The 27321-nt window shown below is 37.4% G+C and overlaps 1 protein-coding gene across 1 annotated transcript in view; it reads left to right on the top strand.

The window, feature by feature from the left end:
- The first annotated feature begins 1182 nt into the window (after positions 1-1182).
- Positions 1183-27321, top strand: part of AHR (aryl hydrocarbon receptor) — a 46633-nt gene continuing 20494 nt past the window's right edge. The window contains exons 1-2 of the mRNA XM_008686532.2: positions 1183-1896; positions 12884-13071. Coding sequence (XP_008684754.2) covers positions 1832-1896; positions 12884-13071 — 253 coding nt within the window. The 5' untranslated portion in view covers positions 1183-1831. The remainder of the gene's footprint in view (positions 1897-12883; positions 13072-27321) is intronic.

The following is a 27321-nucleotide window of genomic DNA, read 5'->3' as shown; positions in this document are numbered from 1 at the left end:
ATCTGGAGAATGGTAAAGCCAACGATAAAGCAGTTTCAGCTAAACAATAAGTTCAGTTTATTGATGCACTGAATTTGAGGTTACAAATTCACCAGATGGAAATGGCTTGAAGACATATCAAATTGTAGGAACGGATATGGTGAGAGATATCATCTAGACATCTTAGTCTGGATGCCCTTCTGTTCCTGACAAGCAAACATATTTGTCTGTCTGTATTCACTATCCTGGTTATCAGCATAGAAAGAATCAGAAATCTTAGAGACATTTGAGATCGATGTCTTCTATTTCCTTAACCCTTTCTATCATCATCTATTTGCTCTTTCTTCTCTCTGTCCTACTGCCGCTTCCCTAGACTTTCACCTGGACTATTTGAACAACTCTTGTATTACTCCCCCTGCATCCAGGCTTGCTCTCCTGTAATCCAGTTTGCACTTTCCTCCCAGAGTGACTTTTCCGAAACAGCACACTGTCACTTTCCTGCTGNTCTTTAAAGGGCTTCCATTGACTACAGGATAAAATCTAGACCCTTCATCAAGACTTTGTGATTTGATTCTAGAATTCCTGAACTTCACTTCCAGCTCCTCTCTGCAATCATACCAGACCAATTATTATCTCCAAATGCTCCGTGATTTCTTTCCTCCATGCTTCCTTTCCATCCCACTGAAATCTGACTATAGAGTAACGAAGTTATTGTGGCTGGAGAAAAGATATTATATTGTCTAGTATGGAGACAAAAAAAAAAAAAAAAAAGGCCAAGGAAACTCTTAGCCTTCAGGTTCAACTCATATGCGGCCTCCAGAATGAAGTCTTCCCCTCTAGGAAAATATTTAGAGTCCCATTGGTTATCTGCCAGCTCTCTGTAATTCTTAGCCAAAAGTTAGCTGAGTCACTCTTACATAGGTGAAGTTAAGCTCACTATTTGGCATGTCTGTCCTTGAGCTACTCTAGCTACAAAGAGTTTGGCTACTACGTAATCTGTTGTCACACCTCTTTTCTGGACTGGAAATGTTTCCACAGAATCCTCCCCTTGACCTCAAGAAGATGGCTACTGGAAGGGGGGGGCGCGTCGTTACGTCTTCCGTCATCACGCGCAGGGAGGGTGGGGCCCTCAAGGGAAAGTAATGGAGGGGCGGGACCAAGTAGGACTGGGCGGGGCTACGGTATACTGGGCGGAGCCGGAGAGGGGTCGGGGGCGCTTCTGCTATTCAGCCGGTGTGTGCCGCGGCGAGAGGCTTCACAGGGAGAGTCCGTTCGACGCTCGGTCCCGAGAACGTGACCAGGACCACTGTCTCAGACCAGAGGCAGCCGCGTAGCCGAGCGGAAGCTGGTGGCACCGGAGTGCGGCCGGAGTCCGAGTTCTGCAGGCGGGAAGCACCCGGGATAGGGGAAGCCCCAGGAGCAGCGCGGCGGCGCCTCCCTTACCCAAGGGGCCACGGCGACGGTCACGGGGCGCGGCGCCACAGCGCGCGACCCAGGCCAGGATTCCAAACAGGCGGCCCAGGCTCCTCCTCCACTCGGGCCGCCTCACCTGCGGACAGCGCTGCGCCGCCTTCGCGGGTATAGACGGCACCTGCGCCGCTTCGCTCACTGGTCTCCGCCCCTCGCACCTTAGCTCCAGGCCCGGGCAGCGCACCCGGACGCGCGGGGCTGCTGGAGCCCCAGCTCGGGGCGCGCGGCGTCTTTGCCACCGCCCGGGAAGGACGCAGGTGGAGCGGGCGTGACTTCGTGGAAGCCGTCGCCGGCCGCTGCAGTCCTCCTGGTCGCTGCCGGGTCCCGGGCACCGGGCAGTCTGAGCCCGCTCCCGGGGAGGAGCCGCCGCCGGCTGGGCACCATGAACAGTAGCAGCGCCCACATCACCTACGCCAGTCGCAAGCGGCGGAAGCCGGTGCAGAAAACGTGAGTGTCCGGAGCGCGTCCCCTGCGCGGGTGCGGGAGGTGGCCCTACCTCGCCCCCAAATCCTCGCTGTCCAGAGATTAGGTTCATTCCCGACACGGTCTGTGGAATCGAGATTTGGAGGCCAGTGAAGAGACCCAGGCCTTGGATTTTTTCTTTTTAGTTATTGCATTTAAAAAATTGTAGCCGCCCCGCGCCCCGTCCCCGGCGCACACGCACCGTCTCGCACCCCCATCCTTCTGCACCTGTGTTCTCTTTTCTGTGGTCTTAATTTGTTGACAGGTCTAGCCTGCCCTGTGGGACTGGTGATTAGTTAACAGAAAACCGCCTTGAAATCCCCTTCCACTTTTAATATCCTCATGGGTTAGGTTAAAGGACGGTTATTATTCTCATTCCTTGGTAGGGCCAGATGTTTTAAAGAGCTGAACACGTGCGGTCTGCAAGAAAGGCTCTGAGTTCCTGTGAAGATATTTTTTGGTCCCTGCAGCCGGCTTTCTGCTGCGCTCCTGTTTACTTATTTGGCAGTAATTTTGTAGCGCTCAGCGTGATCATATCGATAAAATACATAGAGGTGGTAGCGGGGATGAGTGAATGTAGTGGACAGGATACAATGGGGGATTTGTATGTTCAACCACCCTTTTGGGGAACTTTCTTACGCTTTTGAGGTGGTTTTAGGGTCTGTGAGTTGAAAGATTTGGAGCTGGAATTATTGAAACAGACGTTTGGATCCTTAGCATCTTTCCTTAATTACCTTTTCCCCCTACTTCAAAGTTTTGTCAATTCTAATAGAGTGATTAGAAACTTAGATATTTTGTTTGTTTTGGTGAGATATTTCTGTAAGATGGTAAATACTTTAAAACAATGGTTCAGAAAAAAAAATCTGTGCTTGACACAGATTGCTGTGAGTTGGCCCTATTCATGTGTTTATTACTAATGATTTTTGAGTAACATTTTTCAGATTTTCATAAACCATTTTAAGAACACAGACATTTACTCAGCACAAATAAGAAGTGTACATTTTGCTTAAAACTCAATTTAGGTCATTAATCCAGATCGGAAAAATAACAGTTTAAAGTTTGGGTTTGGAACCAGTAACTGGATTTTTCATTATTTTCATTATGTTTCATTATTCTGGAGTTTTAATTTCCTTTTAGAATTTCAGTTATGGTAGGTCTTCAGATTTAGAGTTGGCATTAACAGAGGATATTAACCTATAAATACACTGATTAAAATTTGGAAGTCCTATCCTGCAGTGTAGCTGACATTAGGAATACTGCCTAGTCAGCAGTTTTCTGTCTTGGCAATTCTGTGGCATGCGTTTTGTGGAGTGGTTTCTTGTATAAAAATGTCTTTGCCTAACTTAACCTTGTCCTTGATGGTTATTTAAAATTGAGAGGTATCCCAAATGCCTGTTCTGTGTATTTATTAATACAGTAGTACACTTAGCATAATATGAAAAAGAGATATCAGGGGTTTTATGGGTATGGTTAGAAAACTTGAACATCTCGCTGATGAATTTTAAGGTTTTAGTCATTGTTGTAACAAAAGATCTAGATGACTTTTTTAAAAAAAATCAGAAGCCTTAGTATTGTATTCATTATAAAGTTTAACAACTTTGGCTTTAATTAACATTTTATTAAAGATCTTCCCTTTAAATGTATTACATTTTTTATTTATATAAGATGTGCCTTTCATTATTTTATCTTAGCATTTTAATATTCTTCCTAAAACTTTTTAACATATTTGTATTTAATAATCTTTCATAATACAGTATAAAGCATTTTCCACAGTCACCTTCATTTCTTTTAGTTAGTATAGGTGTTTATCAGATCTTTGTTGAGCACCATGCATTGCTTCTAGTCATATGAATACCTTAAAATGTCACTACATTGCTCCCTAAGAAAAGCCTGGTACTGGCATTTACAGAATCACGTGAAATTGATTATAAATTTTTTCCTGAATGAAAAATGGTTTACTTCATAATGCAGTTAATCATAGTTCATTTTAGGAATGTGGCCATTAAACCTAGCATTAATTTTAATATGAATTTTTAGTTACTAGTTTTTAACCAATGAGGTCTAAAATATGCCAGCATTGTCAGAAAAATACATCCAGTCTGAGCTGAAAATGCTATTGAGATCTATTTAATTTTAATCCCTTAAGTGAGAGTCATTTTATTTAAAGAAAAAAAATGTTCTATCGTAATTATAGAACTGTTACTAAGACAGTCATTTTAATATACAGTTCCATAAAATTTTGGAGTCAAGTAGGTGATAACTTTAACCTGAAGCTCTTCCAGTCCATCTTCAATTGAATTTATTAAACAATATAAACTCCCCCTAGTGGCAAGTCTAACATTAAAAATTATCTCATTGTAGGAAATACAACTTAAATGTGTTAAATTTAATGCCACTGAAAGTATCTTGTACATAGTAGATGCTCAGTAAATGTTTCCTTTCTTTTTGGAGTAATTAAGTTAGGAAATTAAAGTATCCGAACCAACCTTGCGCCAGACCCATGTTCCTAAAGGAATTTTCAAAAGATACCCTTAGCAATGGATTCTTTTGTAACTTTCCTTAAAGTGTTGCTCTATATGTAATAACCCTGCTTTGAAGACATTTTTTTTTTTTTACTTAAACTTTGTTCCTGTTTGATTTCTTTGGAGATGAAAGTATTTTCATTTGCTTTCTTTGCTTAGTTAATATGCTTAATTTGTCTCATGAAGATAGGTGAAAAGCACACTATTGAATTAAACAGAATCTTTTTTTCCCTAATGATAATAACTTTGTATATATTTTTATAGCTTTAAAAATTTTTTTTACTACAGAGAAAGTTTTAGTGGTACTTCAATTTACTGTATTTCTAGAAAGTTATTACTGATTGTTGGTAAATAATAAGTGTTGAGTAAATAATATGTACACTTAAAAATGATAATCACAGTAGTGGTGGTCAGACTAGCCATCGTGCAATGTCAGAACTGGTAATAACTTCTCAGTTTTACATGATCCTGTTTCCTTTATTGACATACTAATAATGTTATGTAATATAAAAGAGTGGTCTTTCTTGCTATATTAGCTAAATTGCTGTCCTATTTAAGTCCAGTGAACTTCATTTATGTAATACTTAGAATAAAATTATGTATTGTTTTACTAAAAGTGTTTTATATAAATGTACTATGATACCATTCTAAATAACTTTTAAAAATAAAAGGACAAGTCTTTTGAATTACATAATTATTGCTTCACCATCATTTTTCTTTCAGATAGTTTAACTTTGTACATAGTGACTGTAGAGACTCTTACATATTGGGACTATGAAATGAGTAAGTGTTCAGTTAGCATTCATGAAAAATAAATAGCAAAAAGAGGATAAAGTGAGAAATAAATTGAAAGAGTATTGGTCTAAACTAAAGGATGAGGTCTAGTTTCCTTGCTTTTGTAGATCTGAGCAAGTGATTAACCAATAAAGCAGGATAGTCAACACCTACGCTGTCAGTTTCACAACTAAAATTAACAGAACAAAAGCTTTTTATAAACTGTAAAGGTTGTTAATGATATAAATGAAACAGAAACATGAAGTCTATTCTTTAAATAATTTTAGCTTACATTATCGCAGAACAATCAGTTCTCCTGTAAGAGGCAGCATATGATTATGTTCTCAGTTATGGTTAGGAAAATGTGCTACTCCGCTGACAGACAAACTTACATAGTACGTGCTTAGCATTGTATATAATTAGGACAATTACTTAGAAGTAAATACCATGCAAATCTCTAACCATAGTACCTTTCTACTTCCATGCTTCTTTTAAAATGGATTTTTTTGCACAGTGGTTTAATTCTCAAAAAGCTACTGTTTGTTAGTACTTACGGTGATATTTGTGGGCACAGTGTTTTATATGCCTCATTTTATTTTATTTGTGTAATGGTAGTATGAAAGGTATTATTGCTTGTTTTGTAGCTGGAGATCTGAGGTTCAGATTTAGCACTGTCAGGTAGTAAATGAAAAACCTGAGTTTGAATATCAGATTTCAGGTCTGATGGCTCACAATATTGCTCAGGTGAGTAAGTTCAGTGATATATATGGCGCACCTGTATATTAGGGATTTCCTGAATGTCCACTGTTTCTCCTTAAGTGATGAGTGTTCTGAAATAAATGATATACCATTTCCCAGACTTGTGTTTAACTCCACATTTGCATTCATGCTCTTTCCTCTTAGTCTTTTCCTACAATCTTCTTGATGTACTATCTCCTTCCCTTCCTTTAAAATACTGTTTTCAATGGCTGCATAATATTCCATAATGTGAATATTCCATGATTTATTTAACTGTTTTTCTTTTGGGGGTAAATTCTGCTATTTCCAACCTTTTAATACTTTATCTAGTATTTCAGGGAATACCCTTGAGATACATGACTTTCTATGCAAATCTTAATTGTTTCCTTAGGAAAAATTCCTGTATGTGGAATTTGGAAGTTCAAAGGTATGTATGTATACTTTCAAGGTGAAGCCAGATATTATGCTCTGAAACATAGTGTCAAATTCCTCTACAGAGAATTTATTCCTATTGGTAGTACGTGAGAGTGCCTGCGTCCTTGCATTTTTGCTTTATAATGTGAATTGCTAATTTCATAGGCAAAAAAAAAAGAGGGGTAGGTAATTGAACATAAATGTTGGGATTCTGAGTCTATGTATGCGTATGTTGTAGTCCTAGTAGTAGTAATAGTGTATCTGCAGATTTTTCTGCTTGAGGTATCCTTTACATATTTTTTTGCTTTGTCTTATATTTTTCAATTTTTTGTTGGCTTTTTCCCCCTTTTTTTGATTGAATTTTTTTGGGGAAAGTATTCCTATTAAATAACACATGCACAGTTAAGAAAGTCAATAATATGTGTATAATGCTTTCTTCTTTTTAGCATATTAGGTATTATCTGTTGATGTTTTATTATGATAGTTATTAGTGTTCTTTCATCTCTCCTTTACCCTCACCTTTTTTCACCCTCCCGATATTTATCACTGTTTTAGATTAAATACACTTCTGGTGTTTCATTATTTTTTAACTGTAAGTGTTGTTTACTGCTGAGCTAAGTGATATGCTATGATTACATTTTCCTTCCTCCTGTTCTATGTTATCATCGATTTTGTTTCTATTTTTCATCTTATTATTACCTGGCTTTAGCTCTCTCTTCGGTTTATTGGAGACAGACTGTTACTGTCTCTTGTTTTCCTTGTCTGGCATGACTTCCTTGAAGAGAAGGGTCTTTGTAGAGAGTTATGTGCTCTGCGGTCATGAAACCGGAAGTGACTTACCTGTCTTTTCAGGTCTGATTTACATGTCACATCTTCATGAAACCTGCCCCTGTTATTCTACCTGCTCCTACTTTCCTCAACTCTTGGGCATCACTTTTATGGCAACTGGATTATTGTATGATACGTTGTGTTTGATTTTGCCTTGTTCTAATGCACCTCCACCTGGTAAAAAAAAACAAAAACGTTAAGTTCTTGAAGTTAGGTCAGTCTTTTTTTTTTTTTTTATAATGATTTTTTATTATATTATGGTAGTCAGTCTTTTATTTGTCCTCGGAGCAACAAGAGCTTCCTGGTATCATGCACACAGGTATTTGAGCATTATTTACTAACTTAACAATTGACCGCCACTTAAACTTTTCATTTTAGTGATTTTGGCATGATAGATACATTTTATGTAGGTTCCAAGGGAAATACTTCAAAAAAAAAGTAATATAAGAAGAGATAAGGGTAGGGGCGCCTGGGTGGCGCAGTCGTTAAGCGTCTGCCTTCGGCTCAGGACGTGATCCTGGTGTTTCGGGATCGAGCCCCACATCGGGCTCCTCTGCTGGGAGCCTGCTTCTTCCTCTCCCACTCCCCCTGCTTGTGTTCTCTCTCTCTCGCTGGCTGTCTCTCTGTCACATAAATAAATAAAATCTTTAAAAAAAAAGAGAGAGATAAGGGTAAAGGGGAATATTTTTAATAACTTTTTTCAGGATTTTGGAAGGAACCATGATTTCTAAGGCATGTTTCATGTTCTGGTTTTCACCTTTCAAGTCCTAGAGACTATAAACTATTTGTGCCTTATTGCCTCTCCCTTAGTAGAGCAAAAAGAGGGAGAAGAAAGTACTTATCACAGCTATAGAGTGACAGCAAGAGAGTGAATGAAGAATCCCCTCTCATTAAAAGTAGCTTCCAGCTAGAATTCTTCCAAGTGTTTATAGATGTTTTCCGCCTCATCTAGGGAAGTAAAATATTCACCTGTATCCAGCCTGACAATGAAATCTGACTTCATTTGTGTTACAGATCACCTCTCCAACACCATATTAATCATATAATTTGTGACTTTACACATTCAACATTTACATTCAGAGAGAAATAAGTACAAACTGAAGCCATGGGGTGGAAATGATGAATGAATAGCTTGAGTATAGTCAGAGATTTATGGAAGAATATTTCAATGTCCTAGCTGTTGGCTTGAGTGAAGAGTGGTACCATATCACATGGAGAGAAGGGGGTGCCTAGGTTCTGGGAAATATGAATGGGAGAACATTCAGGTACAAGCACTGGAAGTAAAGATAATTTTTTAGTAAGTGGAATGAAACGTTCGGCAGTAGATGAAATCACTGAGAGGAAAACGCTGCTAGAGCAGACTCAGTACTGCAACAGACAATCTCTGTTAGAAAATGTTGCTTTAATCTCATAGGATTACTGAAACTGTATCTTTGCATGTCATTTGAGGTTTTATGGTAAATGTCCTATAAAAACAAACATTTATAGTTAAGGTAATTTTTATGACTAAACTGGGTTAAAATTTTAATTTTGCTGTCAACACTGGGCACAAGTGACGCCTGTAAGACATTCTACACTGGGATAAGAAAGGCTTTAAAGATAGCGCCCAGACTGCCATTGGACATGCTGTCGGGCTAGGGAACAGCAGCACGTGTAGCAGGCAGGGCTTCCAAAACAGCAGCACGGCAGGCAGGCAGCTGGAGTCTTGATTTCACAACAATTTTGATTTGCAGGTTGGGACAGGGATTCTGAGGTAAGGTTAAAACAAAATAATAAATTGCTCCTTTGCTTCCTCAACATCAGTGGTCTCTCTATTTCAAGAGCTATCTTCACTTCAAATCTCCCAAATCTAATCTTCCAGGGATGTTTGTTTATATTTCAACTGTGGCTTTTCATTTAAATAGATGGTTGGCAGTATATTTTGGCATAGATTTAAAGGCAATAGAAAAGTAAAAGTACTAGGATAACCCAGGTCAAGTGTCATTGATGTAAGTGTACTCTCTTTATTATGTGCATCTTGAAAATGTATAGATAAGGTGAAATATTTTCACAAAATAGTTCTGAATATTTTTTACAAAATCAGTGAAAAAGCTGTCATGTCTGTTCCTGCAGCTTTAACCACAGCGGATTTGAAATGCCATGCTGAGTGGATACTTCTCAGCTCTGACCTTACTTAATTTTTTCTGTGCATTTGATTTTGTTCTGTAACCTTTAAAATATTCTGCCCTGGTTCTTTTCCTGTCTTCTTATAATTCCTCCTCTGTTGTCTTTGCCTCTGACTCTTCCTCAGCCTTATACCTAAATTTGGTATCATCCAGGTCTGTCCTCAAGTGTCTTTCTCTTTGTTTGGTGTACCATCCATTAGGAAATAGAGTTGTTACCTCAAGCTACAACTTTCAGCCCTTAGCAACCTCTCCCTCCCTCAGTGTTTTCCTCTTCCATCCTTCCTGTGTCCCATCAGCAAACATTTGAGTCTTGGTATATAACAAACTTTGTGACAGGCACAAGGTGCTGTGTTGAAACATCTCGTGCCAGGCCTTACTATGCGTACTATTACTGACTTTGGTCAGGCTCTGATAACTTTTTTCCTGGACACTTCCAGAAAAACTTCAGCAAACATTAATTGAAAGTCCACTCTATGTCAAGTACTATGCTGAGCAACAGAGATACAAAAATGATCCAAGTTACAAAGTAATAAGAGCAACAAACGAGTGTATGTAATACCGGTTATGTAACTTACGAAATTTGATCTCATGCTAAATTTTCCATGATGTGCATGGTAACACATGAGAGCTGTGGGCAGTGTGACATTGTGCAAATAAATGGTTTGATCTCGCTCAGGGCTGAGTATTGCTGGCAGCCAGCACAAGATAGGCAGCAGCAATACTGAGGAGTATCTTGAGGACTCTTTCCTACCGTGATTTTTACTTCTCTGGGTCCTGTCAGTTTGTCTTGCCCCAATGTTTGTGTTACTGTCTTCTCCCCGGTGTTTTATAATCATTGCTGGAAAGCTTCCAAGAGTGCAAGATTTCAGTTTCAACTTATTGGAAATGCTTTCTGCACACACTTAATGGAATGGTGTGGAAGACATTTGCATACGATGCGTAAGGTACAGGGGTAGTACAGGAGGAGTCGCGTGAGTAGGGCAGGGAGGACTTCACACAAGTGGTCTAATGAGCGGGGCTTTGCAGCTGATGCCGCAGAGCAGGAGGATTCTGGAGAGTGACATGTATGAAAGCACCAGAGTGTATATTGGTAACAAAGTAATTTCTTCCCTCTGGACCATAATGGACTGGGAAGCGTTTGGTTGGAGGAATGAGGCCAGAGGAACAGTGAGGAGGCCATGAAAGATCCAGAAGCGTTTGGCTTGCTAGGCTAAGGAACGCGGACGGAGCAGAGCCACCGAGAGGTTTGAATCAGAGGAGTGACACGGATTTGTAGTTCAGAGAGGAGCGCTAGCTTCAGTGAGAGCTGCCCTATGCCTTTCGTCCTCTCCCTAGCCAGAGTCGGCTTAGTAGAACACAAGACGGTCCTGTAAGTCCCAGCGGCAAGCTAGGATGACTCCCAGGTCCCGAAGTCTAACTTTATACCGTTTCTCTGGGGAAATGGACTGTTTCCTCAATCTTAAACACTTTTCATCAGACACCCGCATGGCTCGCTCTTTGGTCGTATTTCTGTCTGCAGGGGCAACATAACATCGGAGACCCTTCCTGGCTGTCAAAACCAGTATGATGGCCACTCCTTAGCACCTTATCTTGCCTTATTTTTCTTCTGAATACTTACCAGCCCCCAAAGTCTTATGTTTATTCATTCATTTATCTATTTTTGTGTCTTGCCACTGAAATGTAAGCTGCATGAGAACAGGAACTTTAGTCTGTATTGTTCACTGCTCATCTTCTGTGATTGGCCCATGGTAGGCGGTCACTGTCACAAGAATGTGGCCTAACCTGCTTCCCCCTTCTCCTCTCTCTTGCTCTCTGGGCTTCAGGCTCCACACAGGAGATTTACCGCCTCCTCCTGAAATCCCCTTCGTCTTTAAAGGCCCATCTCAGATACCACCTTGTCTATAAAAGTCTTTCTTCAGAAGAAACCTTTGCTCACGTATTTAGCTCTTATAACACTTCTTGAATATGTAGGAGAAGAATGTTTCCCTAGACTGCTCAGGACATGATAAGTGCAAGTAAATATTTGTATTAACAAGTGATTAATCAGTGGAGAATTATTGAATGAGGAAGGCATGCATTACAGGTAAAATTTGAAATTCATTTGATTAATTGAAGAAGTTTAAGATAACTTGAATTTGATTATAAATGCAGCATGATTAGGGGAAAAGAGCTAGAGAAACAGTCACCAATTTCTGTTAAGTATGCAATTATACAGTCTGGAAAAAGTACCTGATTTATTTTGTATATATGCCATATGCTTTACCAATTTATTAACTCTTATTTTTGTAGAAATAACATGAACTGTAGTAAAAATAGAAGTAGACAAGTTCTAGAAATTACTTGTTAGGGACAATATAAAAACATTTAAATTTTATATAGACTTGTTAATTTTTTATATGAAGTATTAGTTCTCCACATATAACATTGAAAAGAAAGTATCTAGAAATATTTCGATTAAATCAAATTAATAGCTCTATACTCAAGCCAGTCTCTACTTTTAAGATACTATAATTTGAATTGTCGAAAATGTCTTTGCCTTCTCAATAAAACTGGGGGAAAAAGTCTTTGTTCTAAGAACACTCTGCATAAGTTTGAATTTTTCTGGCAAATGGAAAGGTGCAGGCATGATCTACTTTATAATGTCTTCTCTATATTTCAGTATGGGTGTCTGATGATCTGTGAATTCACTTTAAGTAATGGATTTCTGCTGTGAAATCCTGGCTAAGGCCTTTGTGTGAAGTTATCCAGTTTCTCATTTCTAAACCCAAGTTCTACCCCTAACCATAAATATCTTTTCTTTCATATGAAAATCATGCTAAATGTTGGGGTTTCATTGAATTTTCTAATTGAGACATTAACTGTGAAAGCTAATAAGTAGAATTATGGACCAGTCCTAAAAGCAAAATTTACTGGTGATCACAGTTAACCTCTGATGTTTGTCAATCAACAAGTATAAATAACCCAAGTCAATTTTTTTAATATCGGAGGGCCCAATTAGATGCCTGGACAACCAACTGGAGGTACCAGTAGGGCTTTGAATACCTGTCGCTGACAGGATGAAAGTGTTAAATAGAAGAAGCTGGGGGTGATAAAGATAAGCTTTTTATTTAGGGTAGCTCTTACCTATCTACATCATAAATGATTCCAAGATGCTTCTTGTAGAAGATAGCAAAGGAAGCATAATTTTCACCTAATTTATTGCAGATTTCTTTTTTTTTTTCTTTCCCTTGTTATTGGGAATCATGATACTACAAGTCTATGAAGTCAAGGAGGTATGAGGTACATAAGATGTACTCAGCATTTTCTTAAGTTGGGCCCATAAGCTTTTAATACAACATTATGAAGAATTTTACCCACTCCCTTGTTTTTCTTAATTAAGATATGAAAGAAGCATTTTGAAGGGATTTATGTTAACTTGAAGTGATTTTAGGTGTTTGTTTTATCTGAGAAATATTTGAGGAGCTATAATGCAGTAGAAGTTTTTGCTTTATGTATTTTAAAGTATTTTGTGGTATTTTGTTTGTTTTTCAGTGTCAAGCCGATCCCAGCTGAAGGAATCAAGTCAAATCCTTCCAAGCGACATAGAGACCGACTTAATACAGAGTTGGACCGTTTGGCTAGTCTGCTGCCTTTTCCACAAGATGTTATTAATAAGCTGGACAAACTTTCAGTTCTTAGGCTCAGTGTCAGTTACCTAAGAGCCAAGAGCTTCTTTGATGGTAAGAAGAAGTTTTGCTAACTAATGTATAGTAAAATTTAAGTAACAAAGCCAAACTTTTAGGTATTTCTAAAAATAAGTGTTCCAGATTCATTCATCAAAAAGATGCTGCCACTCAAATGACATGTGGCGTCGTCCTTTGAAAATCGTACGTTTGAACGTTACGTCCATATGAAGTGTCAGTTTTCAGTTCTACTTCTTCCAATTTTTGAAAGTTTCTCTTTTTTTTATGGAATAAAACACATATACTATGATATATTTTTGCTAATTTTCTTCAATATGTTTTGTGTAGATATCTTATTCTTTAAAAATTACACTTCTATTTTATATTAACTGTGTGATTTAGTCCAGGAAAATGTGCTTAAGTTGTTTTTATTCCCACCAGAAAGAGTAGTTTATTGTAGGAGTCCGTGGAATTGGATTTCACTCTCCATTGTGCCGTGACAAACTACTGGATTTTAACCAAACCACTTAGCATCCCTGCACCTCCTTTTACTCAGCTCTGAAGTTAGAGATTTGAGCTAGGTGATGTCACCTTTTAATCGTATGTTATTTCATAGTAATAAAGTATTTTAAATAGAAGTTTTTGTTTAAAGATAATGTTTCAATATATGTTCTCGTGTAAAATAATTCCCCAGTTTCTCCTTTTATCTGTTTCTATGTCAGAAGTAGATTTTTTTTTTTTCCAGGAAATGTTCGGTCTTTTAAATTATCATGTTATTTTACAAACAGCAGTAAAGAATTAATGATGAAACCTCAGTGGCTTGTGCCAGTGCTTCTCGAACTTTAAGGTGCTTACAAATAGGGATCTTGTCAAGATGAAGGTTCTTATTCAGTTGGTTTAGGAGGTAGCCAGAAATTTGCATTTCTAACAAGCTCTCAGACAATGCTGATACTGCTGTCCCGGACACATTTACAGATACTTGAATTTATAATTTATTTTTAGGTTATTGCGAAACAGTTATTTCCTTTTAGGTTTATAGTTAAATGGTTTGCTTGGGCATTTTGTTTCTTTGTGTGCTTGCTCTGTATGTTCTTTATCTTGCATAAAAGCTGTGGTGTTTAACAGTTGTGATTCGGGTAACATACATTGATATGAGGGTGATCATTTCAGGGAAGGTTATATGGTTCGGGGTTCATAGTGACACTGAAATTTTTTCTGATCTATCAAGTCTTTGAGTTTTCAGTTTTCATCTACACTGGATCCTTCATCTTGGAGATGGGTTATGTGGTATTCAGTGGTGTGTGTGTGTATGTTTATCAACTAAATAGTCATTTTGTGATAGAGCTGGAACCGGAACCCCGGTTTCTAGAAGCCCTATGTTGTTTTTCCTAACCATATCTCAGTTACTTCTCTTTTCTAGGAATCATTTATATAGCGCAGTCCTGAAGACTTTTCCCTGATCTGTGGTTCTCAAAGTGTAGTCCCCAAACAAGCGGCAGTAGTGGCAGCTGGGAACTTGTTAGAAATGCCGGATCTCGGGCCCCACCTAGACCTGCAGAATCAAGCGCTGGTAGGGCGGTGGGGTTGGTGCATGTGGCAGTTTGGGAGCCCCTGTCGTGGACTGTAACCTTGAGGCCACTCCCGCCTTGTGGAATGCTGTCCTAATCCTCAGCATTTGTTCACATGCAGTGCTCACTGCTTGACCTTTGTGTGTGTGTGTGTGGGGGGGTTCCTGTGACTTGTAAGATGAGGTCTCTGCCCTTAGAGAGTTTACAGTCTAGAAGCCAGAGACATGTTATTCCTTGACTCTGGTAGAGATGAATTGATGTTAGTAATTTTGCCTTTTTCATTTCCTGCTCTTCTATAATGGGAAATCAAACTATAAATGTTAAAAAGAGAAAAAAAATGTATATTTTTTGTGCTCTGTTTAGAAGTAATGGATCAGGATGAAGCAGCGTAGCCAGGAGCCAGCTGCCGTTTAAATGTTGACATAATTACTGCTTTCTAGACAGTGTGTGTATGTATGCTAATTAAGATAATATGTGCATATTTAATGTATAAATTTATATTTATGTATATGTTTTTTCATGATTAAACATGTCTGTCCTGTTCAGTGCCTCAAGTAGAGGAGATTTTAAGCCTACCTTCTAGAGAATGCTATAGCTTAGCGGGGCTCATTATGGAGTTCTTACGTGTTGAAAATTATTTCCTTAACTCTTCATTAATGAATTTATTTTTTATTCCGGTACAGTATATTTAACAGATGGATCTTATTACCCTATTTGTGTCATTCCTTCATCAATTATATTACCTTTAATTCTAGGTCCTTTGCATTACTGATTTTTAACTTCATTGTGTATGAGAATAACGTGGAAGGCCTATTAAAATTAGCACATTCTAGGGCATGTAACTCTTACGCTGATTCTGTGTAGTTTCTGTGTAGAACCAAGGAATTTCTATTTTTCATATGCATCCTAGGTGAGTGTGAGGCAGTGATTTAACTTGGCTTTGATTATGCCTGAATTACTTAAAAATTGTTTTCTTTGCCTTCAGAAAGACAAATTCAAATGTACGAAATTTTCGGAAGACCATAAATGTGTTTGCTTAGGTTTCAGGGGAGTGCCGTACCCTAGTAGCTTCTTAGGTTGTTCAGTACAGGAACAGAGTTAGATGGAAGGTGAGGGAAATAATCCGTAGAAAAGATCCCATAGTCTTCTCCAGACATCCAGTGATCTGGGAAGGCCATGCAGTATTTTGAAAGGACAAAGACAATAAAATTTTCAAGGCAATTCCGAAGGCCTGAACACCTATGAACTACTGCACATGAGGAGACTCGGAGTACGCTGACCGACGAGGGTTTTATGTGCAGTAGAAACCACTCTCCGGCTGTTAGGGCAACAGTACAGCGAAGCGCGGGGAACTCTAAGTGAATAACAGGATGCGAGCAGGGCCGTGCGAATTCCTGCGGAAAGAACAATATAAACGAGTAATCATACAATCCTGCTAGAAAGGAAGCTCCAGTTTTACTGTAACAATAGATATTTTTCCAAGAAAATACATCTATTTATTGCGAGTTTAAATAATCCAGGTTGGGTGGATCTTCTCAAACTCCGGAGCCGTGGCTCTACTGCCGTGACTGTCTGAAAAGCAGCACTTAAGATTTAAGTACACTAATATTTATCCATTTCTACGGAATCAAAACATTCTGAAATATAACTTCGAAGTACTTGAACAAGATTTAGTTATTTTTTTCAGTTATGGTAAAGTTAGAAGCAGTTTCTTCACTATTTGATTAAAATTATTTTATAACGAATTTTATAATTCAAGATTACACTTTATTCTAAACAGTGCAGGTGCTGAATTCACAAAAAAGAAAGAGGGAGAAAAAGATTTCTGCTAACAGCTCTAATAGTGTCTCAGCAACTGTGGCAAATACAGTATGTGAGATCCTTTAAAAATGTGCCTATCCAGTATTGTTAAGGGAATACTTAGGTAGCATTTTCAAGGGAAGTAAGACGATTTGAAGTTTTGTTAGATATTAGTTTTGGTTTGAACTGAAGAAATAATTGAGAAAATCTTTGGATGTTTAATCCTTGAAAATTCTCGAACTGTGTATCTGCTAGACAATAAAGAGAATTGTCAGGGAATTATTTTTCACTTCATACCCTGTTTATGCTGCAGATGAACTAATTATAAAATTTTTCATTTTTATATTAAAATGCTTTGGTTTTCCTGGTGCACTTAAAAGTGCTGTGCCTGTTTCACTACATGGGAACTCCTTGGGTGTGTTATGTGTACTGCCGTATTTTAAGCACTTAGTACAATGTCTGACCCACTGTAGGCATTCAGTAAATATTTCTTACCTCAGCTTCACGAAGTTACATTTGAAAGACAATGTCAAATTCATGTTGAAATTCTAGATGATGTATTCAAAAATACAGTTCTAGGACTTACTTTACAGTGTTATTTTTCTTTTTCCAGATAGTAGCCAATTATAGTTATTGGTTCCATCAGTTATCTTATTTTCTGCCTATAAATAAACGGATGTGAGAAATATTTTATGGAATTACAGCAGTACGTTTTTGTACATGCCCTCTGATTGGCTGGCTCATCCAGTTAAGCGTGTACAAGTATTTAAAGATGCAAATGTGAAAGCTACATACACCTTTTTAGGACAAATTAGTATCAACTGTTCTGTTGTCACATCAGTGCCTCCCTTTGCATCGTTAGCTGTCTCTGCTCCTTTGCCTTCTCTCTACGGATATTATCTTATTCGTGGTTCACTGGCTGTTTTCTTCTTTGTTGGATGCTCCTTTTGTACCTCCCAGCAGTCTGGCAGTCTTGGTACTTTTAAAAATTTTTGTCAGCGTAGATGGAATGTGCAAATAGAACTCAGTATTTTTTTAAAATTCACTCCCTTTGTAAATTTGATAGATTAAAAATTCCAGAGGGCGAAACTTTAGTATTAGTTTCTGCACAATGGACACATGTGGACATGTTTTGAGGATTAACAACCGCAATATATTAATAATGAGAGACTAACTGAAATAGTAAAAGCTGTTTAAGTTCTATTCAGTTTCCTCAGTAACATTGCCCTTCTGTGTTACCTTCTCTTTTCCCCTGAAGACTTCTCGAAATTATGTATCTTTGAAGTTTCTCTGTAGTCTTTAGTGTTTTTAGAAAATAAATACCCCAAATCCAAAATTGATGTTTTCTGATGTGGGCGATTAAACATGGTAAAGTGCCATTTTTGCCTCTCAAGACGGATTAAATCAGTCCAGACCTGAGGACGGTTAAATGACCAAATAGAGCTCTGATCTGACAAGTCACAAGTGTGGACGCAGATCCTGGAAGAACAGACTGAAAGCCGAAAATCGTTAACATTATGTTCAGACTTCTTCACCAAATTCTAGAATGTTGAGATTAAACCTTACTTTGTTAATTAAAAAGAAAAGTGGAACACTAGAGTTACAGAATAGTTTTTTTTTTTTTTCTGCACAAAATGAGTATTAAACTCAAATACCATGTTACTTCTGGGAGGGAAAATATCTAATAAGTTTACATAACTAAATGACTATGATCAATAATAGTTTTTTCAGGGAGACTAGGATTTGGGTGGTTACAGCCCAGCCTTTGAAATTGGTTGATATGAAGGGAAAGGCTTGTTTCCTCCTGTATTATGTCTCTCAGTCCCAGGTCAAACAGCGGACATTGGGCTGTTGACCAATTGGAATCAGTATGGTGATGTTTTATTCTTAGTAAGAGTAATTGCAGCATATAAAAAAAATTGAGTTAGATTTCATTACCACTTTTTGAAATACGCACCATTATGTAAGTGTTGTGTTTAAATTATTTTACTTTTGGACAACATCCCCCAAAATTAAAAACAAGGGAATGACTAATTCATCTCTGCTGAGACACAAGTATCTAATGAGGTAGAAAAGGCAGAAAAGTTTTCTTTCAGTGAGGCAGTAGTAGGGATCAATGGCATGTAGTATTTGTTATTTCAATAAAATATTCGTAGTACATATTACACCACTAAAATATAATTATTAACTGTGAGGTCTTTTACTTCCTCCATTATATCTAAGGCATGGGTTATTCTTTGGGACATCTTTATAATTGAGATCTATAAATTTAATCTGTGGAAAGGAAAACTGAGAAACTAGAAAGAGATGGTTTCGTCTCGGTTTCAGGAAGCCTGACAAAAGTGAGTTTGGGGATCAGAGTTTCTAACGCCCAACTCCTGGATTATGCAGCTGTCATAGGGAACAGTTTCTGGTTAGTTTAAGAACTAAGTAACATAGGGGAAAATCCGATTCCTGAATCATTACACATTCTTAAAATAATCACCATTTTATAAAGTGTAGTAATATTTACGTTTTAGAATGTTCTAGATTCACGAAGTCTAAAAATGCCCCGCGAGGGGATGATGACAATAGTTAATTTACATGATGTGATGATCTCACATTTATTCAACCTCATTGTTTACCATGGATCTTTGTCGACTTTATCTTAAATTAAAAAATTATCTGTGCTTTTTCTTGGTCTTCCTTTGTAGTTATTTAACAGTTCATTTCCAGTTCATTAGGTTTTCAAAAGAGAGCCATTGTGTTTATTCATCTTCAGCTTGTGTGTTTCTCTGGATTTCAATCCCGTTTTGGTGTCCACGTAACCCAGAACACTATCTTAAGAAACATATATGAGAAGAATGAGGTTGAACAAGCAGAGAAATGAATTAAATAAAAAGCCCTTTTGAGGGTTGAAGTCTTATAAGTTTAATGGGTTTATATGTGTGCTTTTCATCCATGGGATTTGTATGCTAATTTCATCTGCATTGCTCTAATTTTTAAGTTACTATATACCAAGTAGTTTACCGAAGTTTCTGTGTCACGGAATTATAGCAAATGGGATTTCTTAATTCTAGATATGTCTGTAGTAGATTTGTTTGCCCAAAAGAGGAGCACATTTGAAATCATCATATAGTATTGAGTTTCTTTTATCTACGGTATCATCTACTTTATTGTAATTGAACTGTATTTTTTTCCAGAATTCACATTCTAAAACATGAAACTGTAACATTCATGATAGCTTCCATAACTAAAGCTATAAAATTTAAAGATTCTTTTAAATCTATGCAAATTGAAACGTGGATGAATACAAAGAATAGTAGAATATTCTTACCGAGTCCAGTTGAAGTGGTATTTAAATCCTGGCTCTTACATTTAATAATATCTCTTTGGATAAGGAGCTTAATTTTTCTTTTCTTCAAATATTCTAACTTATTCATTAGAGTCTATGAATTTTTTAAAATTTATTTTTAGAGAGCGCGAGCAGGGGTGGGGGGCAGAGGGGCAGAGAGAGAGGGAGAGAGAATCTCTGCACTCAGCACAGAGCTGGACACGGGGCTTGATTTCACAACCCTGAGATCATGACCTGACCCGAAAATAAGAGTCAGATGCTAAACTGACTGAGCCACCCGGGAACCCCCGATTCTATGAATAGATTTAATATTTTATGATATTTTATATAGGATACTTTCTTCACTGAGTATTCATTTGCTTTGACAAGTATTTTCAAAAAACACAATGACAAGTATATATCAAAGATTCAGACTGAATGAATCTTTGTTCATTATATCCTTTATATTATGTTTTGCTTTTTTCCTTCTTAAAATTTACGGCTTTTTAATGGATTTTCTCTTTGATCATTACCTAGAGTTACGTATATCTCTGTGATCCTTCACTGCTTGATCATAAATCGATGGCTTTAGCTTTCTTTTTTTAAGAGGAGGATTACCATTGGGGTAATATTAAAGCCAGCCAACTTTTAGCATTTTTTCCTCCCCCCCCCGTAGTTAATTTGTTTGATTTTCTTTTTTTTTTTTTTTTAAAGATTTTATTTATTTATTCGACAGAGATAGAGACAGCCAGGCAGAGAGGGAACACAAGCAGGGGGAGTGGGAGAGGAAGAAGCAGGCTCATAGTGGAGGAGCCTGATGTGGGGCTCGATCCCATAACGCCGGGATCACGCCCTGAGCCGAAGGCAGACGCTTAACCGCTGTGCCACCCAGGCGCCCCAATTTGTTTGATTTTCTGTGTGGCTTTCCGATCTGGCTAGTGGCAGTCTACCTCATCTTCCCGTCATAGTGCTTTAGAAACCGTATGCACACAGAGTAGAAAATTGATCACTTTAAATCCTGTAATGAAATGCGGTTATGTTACCACTAATGATTTTATTTAGTAATCATGTTTATGTCTTATTTTCAAATCATGCTCTTACAGCTACTTTTTGATCAACCGTTTTTAATCAGTAACTCAAATTTATTTATTTGTTCATAGCTGGAGATTTAGATTTTGAGATACTTTTAATATCGTGGGAATAATATTCTAAATCATGAAGGTGAATAAAATATTCCGAGGAGAGCATATAGAATAGGAGGAAAAATACCAGAGATGAGACGTTTTAAGGATGAGCAGAAGTGGAGGAAAGCAAATCCTGTGTGTGTGGAATATAAAACTGCGCTGAGGTGATAGTTTGCGTAAAGATGCCTTCATCTGGTGTTTCAAGTTCTTAAATTAGAGGGTCAAAAGAAAATTGCGCATGAAAGTATAAACTAAAATGAAATGAAAGTCCATATAAAAAAATCAGAATACTGCAGGAGTAGTAGTATGGTCCTCGACTGTCCATAGAAGCCAGACCATCATTCAGGTGTTTGCAGTGGGAGGTTGAGAAGGGAAACAAGCAGTCACATTGAATCAATTTAGCGTAAAATTGTATTGAATTATTCTGGTTTCTTCTAGCCTTCAGTTTTCTCATATGATGTGGGGTGCCTTTTATGATTGTCTCCTAACAAAAGCACTGGCAGGCAGGAGACATAGAGGCTAATCCTGTGGCCTTAGATACGACCTTTAACCTCGCCGTCGCCCAGGGCTTCATCCTCTCAGCATGGACCATAAGAATGCTGCGTGCCCCCCGCTTTAAGTTTGTGGTGGATTCATCCTAAAAAATGAGATGTGTGAAGTCAATTTTATAATTAAAATTGTTATATAAATTATAATGATTTCTTGCGGAATACTGGTATTTTACTTGTTTTAATGGGTGATTTTGTGGTCATCGTGGAATATGCATAGAGGTCTTTCAGACCTGGTATTCATATCATCTGGTAGTCTCTTGAATTAATTTTGTATTTTGAATTTAGAGATGGAAATTTGCTAATAAACTTTTTAGCCTTTTAGCATAATATGTAATTTACTTCCCCATATTGTTTCTTTTTTCAGAAGTGGCACACACTCAAATCTAGACAGTTTGTTCAGGGAAAGGTGACATGGCTTGCTTTGGTGAGGAAAGAAACTCTGGGCAGTGTGCTACTTGCTGTATTTTTATACATACAGAATTTTAATTTTTTGTTTCAGTCCTAAATTATGTGCTTCTGTTTTATCTTCATGCAATTGGCATTGAGTTATTTCCTGAAGACATTCATATTAATAAGAGCATTATTTAGCCAGAGGAATGATAATTTTAGAAAATAATAAGGCAGTGAGATCTGGAACATTTGTAAATTATTTCCAAACTCATGAATTTCCAAAGCCACTGGTTCTTAAAATGTGGCACCGGGTCCTCAGCATCACCTGGAACTTGCTAGCAATGCAACTACAAGGGCCCGTCCAGACCTCCTAAATCCGAAATTTTAGAGAGTCAAGTGCAGTGATGTGTTTTAATAGCCATAGCCTTCCTGGCGATTCTAACATCTGTGAAATTTTCAGAATCACTGCTTTACTTGATTAAAGTCCGCTACAGAATGCAGTTTGAATTCACTCTTGTACATGTGGAAAACTGTGAATGCAGCTCGTTCACCGCCGAAAAGGTAAACTGTCTGCTCTTGTTGGTTCTGGTAATTTCGTGACCTAATGCAGTTACGGTAGAACTGTCTATAACGAAATGTAAAACTGGAAAAATGTGAAACATCTTTGGAAGTTGGTTTCCACTTAATTGAGAGCAGGAATAGGTCTAATTTTAAGGACTTACTCAGCTTTAAAATAAGGTTTTTTAGATTTGCTAAAAAGACCGTAAACTACCAGTTATGCAACCTACATTCATTCATAAAGATATAAACGAACATTTGTGTTTTTAAAAACTGAATTTACTTTGATTCTGCCTTGGTGATTAGAAATTTCTAGGTAGAAAAAAAAATCTGTCAATATTATCAGAAACTACTGTGTGAACTGTGTAGACCTAATCTTTGTGTCCTAGGAACTTAGAATATAGTATCGTTTTCTTTAATTTCAGTTTCTTCCTTCTTCCCCTCAAAAGAACACGTCACTTACAAACAAATAAAAGCTCTGTGTTGAAATGAAATCTCTCTCTTACCCCAAAGTATGTAGAAGAAGCTCTCATTAGGCACACTTAATATATTATTTGGAATTTATTTGTAAATACTAATTCGTTCTGGACTAAGCTAGGAATATTTTCCTTATATTTGAGAAATACTGCATTACTTAACTCTTTCTAAATTATAGAAGTTTATGTGGTTGAATTTTATAGTGATAGCTTTGCTTTCTTTTATGCTTATATCACTGTGGGAATGGAATTTAACTTTTTCTGCCAGAAGTAATAAAGGAGATGATAAATATTATTATAAAATAAATTAAATTTATATCAACACAAAGAGATTTAAAAGTCTTAGGCTTTTTCCTGGCAAGATATTCACCATGTCATCTTTCTGTTTAATTGAAAACTATAGTAACATACAAAATATAGTTTACCACATGCCAGTATTTCTCCCTCATGAATTTCTCTGTTGAACAATTCAGAGCATGTTTTTCAAAGAGGAAATATTTGGCTTGTAGGGAAAAGTGGAAATCCAAGCTTAGATGTATAAGGAAGGAAAGTGTCATATAGGAAACGGATATGGTTAAATACTTGTGGGATTAAGACTTGAATCAGTTGGTAAAATGACTATTTGATAATATGCTCTGATAATATTTACATTCTAGATTCCTTCGTCAGTTAGATGAAATTCTGGTATAATTGCTTCAGTGATCTCTCATGAGGAAATAGTTGAAATATTCCAATGCTTTATTATCTTAATATTCCACAGACAGTTTAAGGTCAGATCTTTATATTTTGGAAGGTGTAGTGTTCTTGCAGATGGGGAGGATTTTAGCAAATGTCTGTTTATTACAGCAAATGCTTCTCAAGTAGCAGAATTGGCTGCGACTTACTTTCAGATATTACATTTTGTTTCTATAAAATGTCATGAATTTTATTCCGGTGATGTGGTGTTTAAAGTGTCCTGTTCATCTGATTATGTGTATAATTTTGTAACAACTTACAGTTTGAAGTACTGTCAAATCTATGTTGTACAGGCATCATAGGAGTCCTAATAAATACTCATTTTTGGTATCGGCTTTTCATAAAGGTTTGAGGGTATATCAACTCAACATACAGCCCATTACCTCTGTCCTGGGCTATGAATCGTGGCTGCCAGGCATTAGGCCCTCTACATCTTAGCTCAGCCCTAACAAGAATTTGTCTCTAGCGGTATCATTGTCCTCACATAGAGATGAAGACACTGCAGGTCAAAGGTGGTCGGCATAGGGGAGAAGTGCAGCAGGTGGTTAATAATAGCATGAACGTGTGGGGTCAGGCTACCTGGCGTTGATCTAGGCTCCACTACTTCAAACCCTCTGACCTGGAGACAGTTTCTTAACCTAAGTCTCAGCTTCACTGAAAGGACAAAATAATACCAGTCTCGTAGGATATTATTATAAAGATCAGTAAGATCTAATATATGGAAACTTGGCATACAGTGTGTGCTCAGTATCACATATTATTACTAAGGAAATATTTAAGGCCACTCAGATGGTACGAAGGACACAGGTGACAGTACCCCACGTCATCTTAGTCTGCTGCTTTCTAATCAAGGCAAGAAATGTATACATGAAAGTGACTAGTATTAAGGTGTTTTGGCACTTTTAAGAAGGTAGAGGTGGTAGGAGGTTAAGAAATAGAGGAAAAATTCGTGGAGGAGCAAAAATTGCGTAGTTTGGGTCAAGAGGCCCCAACATAAAATAAGATTTCTAAACAGTCACATTAGTGTATTTTTAAGATGAGAATGCGAAGGGAATTCATTTTTCCTGGACTCATCTTTGCGTGGTTTTTCCTTAAATCCTTTACTAATTATTAACCTTAAACTTAAGAGCAACAGAAATATTTTTGGAAGAACTCTTGAGTGATCCTTCCTTAATATTCACTTGTCACTTTTCCTAATTACACATATTGAAGATTTAACCTCCCAACATTTAGAATTGTAAGCATTGTTGTTTTTAAAGAGTTTGTTCTCTTTATTTTTTCTTTCAAGTTCCTGTAATACTTTAATTAAATCCCATTGTGCTACTTAATGATTCTGACTTTCTTTTCTAGTTCTTTATTTCCTAACTTATATTCCCAACTAAAGGCAGAGTCTGTCTGATGTCGAATTAGGTTGGCCAACATCCCCAATAACAAGGCCAGAAACAAATCGTAAACTACTCTGAGATGAATGGTCTCAGTGGTCCAGAATTTTAGTTGGAACTGACATCAATTCTATTAATTAAAAATTATTTTTAAAAGATTCCTAATAAGATAATTTAGATATTTTAAAATTTGATACTAGTAACATCTATCCATTTTTACAATTACTTTGCTTCTTTTTGCAATGTGAAGGTTTTTGGTTTTGTTGTTTTCTTTTTAATGGTAAATCTTATTGGTACTTGCTGTAACTCTTCATTTGTGCCTCATCTTGGAGCTTTTGGAAAAGTAATAGAGTGTAGTTAACCCCGACATTGTGAAGTTTTAATGCATTCAGTGAACTTTGTCCATTAGAAAGCAAGCAGCAGCAGAATAGGAAGGGGGAAAAGGCCTTTTTCTCTTCTCCTTTTCAGTGAGAAATATGAAGCATTTCCTTTGGTCTTGATTAACTGTTAGATCAATTTATGTACCTCAAACTATTTTTTTGGCCTAAGGGAAATATATTCTCTGGCATTTTGAAATTGTCACATTCAGAGGCCAAACTTTTGGCCTCTTCTTTAAGAGCCCTGTGTTTCAGGTTCTGCGAAGGCAAGAACTTGGCATAAGATCGCCGTGTGACACATGCACGGATTTACCAGAAATTAGACTTCGGCACGAACGTGTTATATGTGAGGCTTTGCTTAAACTGAGAGAAATCTGGTTATTAGAAAATCTCATTTTTCACTGAGCCAGATTATCTTTGGCACAATAAAAATCTAATGAAATAAGTCTTAAAAAGAATGTCAAAGTCTGTTTCCTTTAATGGTTTCTCTTATTTAAATAGTGAAGGTTAAAAATAGATAAGAAAACTCGAAATATATTGTAATTGTATGGAAAAGGTTATACTTTATAAGAAGATAGTCTATAGGAAACATGGCTAATAATTAAAGTTGCCATTTATTGACCTGCTGAGCTGCTGTATGCCAGGAGCTTCACGTATATTCCATTATTCTTCACAATAACCTGGCAAGATGGTTTTTTGTCGTTTGTTTTCAGTTACCAGTTCACATCTTGAGACACAGGCTCAGAGAGCCTACATATTCAGTACGTGGCAGAACTAAAATTTGAACTTAATTCTGTCACTTATCAATATTAAATGAAATGATATTTGAGAGTGCTTGGGAAAATTCCAAGTAAGTACACAGTAGCTGCTAGTACTCTTCAGTTGTGTTGCCTCCTGGACTAACACACACACACACACACACACACACACACACACACACACACACATACGTGTGATGAAGAAGACAGAAGGGAGGGGAGGAGAGAAAGCATTGCAACCCGCTACTTCCAAAAGCAAGCATCCTGCCATGGCATCAGACTTCCCGTTATATACAGGATCCACAAGCAGTTAGAGGATAATAATGAAGGAGAAGCCACTTTAGAAGATGGAATATGTAGGAATGAACATAAAAATTAATGTGCAAATCTGTTTTGCGAACAACTTCAAAATACTCTTAGTGGGACAAAAAATATAGATTTGAACAGAAGGAAACATGTGTTCTTGGATAGAATGATTCAAAATCATAAATGTTAGTTGTCCATGAGTTGCAGCCTTCAAAAAAAAAAAAAATGAAATCTTGCCATTTGCAGTGACGTGAATGGAACCGGAGGGTATTATGCTAAGCGAATTAAGTCAATCAAGGAAAGAATTATCATATGATCTAATTGATATGTGAAATTTAAGAAACAAAACAGAGGATCATAGGGGAAGATAGGAAAAAATAAAACAAGATGAAACTAGAGACAAACCATAAGAGACTCTCTTAATCATAGGAAACAAACTGAGGGTTGCTGGAGGAGAGGGCGTTAGGGGGGTGTGGTAACTGGGTGATGGACATTGAGGAAGGCACGTGATGTAATGAGCACTGGATATTATGTAAGACTGACGAATCACAGACCTGAACCTCTGAAACGTGGTAATACCTTATATGTTAAATAAATAAGTAAATAAAAATAAAACAAAAACAAAAAAAATCCACCTAAAAAAAAATAAGTGGTACTAACACTTTGGGAGAAAAACTTCTCCATGAGTTGATTTATAAATTTAACAAGATTCTAGTAACAATACAAATTGCTTTTTACTCTAAACCTAGACAGGAGGATTCTAAACTCAATGGAAATCTATTTCTTGATAAGGCTGCTGGCGGATTCTTCCTCCTCACCACGGCGCGTTCGCTGTTGACAGACAGATAGATGAGAAGCTCTTGTTCTCACGAGAAAATGGGCGGGGGGGGGGGGGGGGGGGGGGGGGGG

This window comes from Ursus maritimus, unplaced genomic scaffold (assembly GCF_017311325.1).
Source record: "Ursus maritimus isolate PB19 unplaced genomic scaffold, ASM1731132v1 scaffold_3, whole genome shotgun sequence".
Lineage (NCBI taxonomy): Eukaryota > Metazoa > Chordata > Mammalia > Carnivora > Ursidae > Ursus > Ursus maritimus.
The sequence above is the reverse complement of the archived record's forward strand: the minus strand, read 5'-3'. Positions and strand labels throughout refer to the sequence as shown.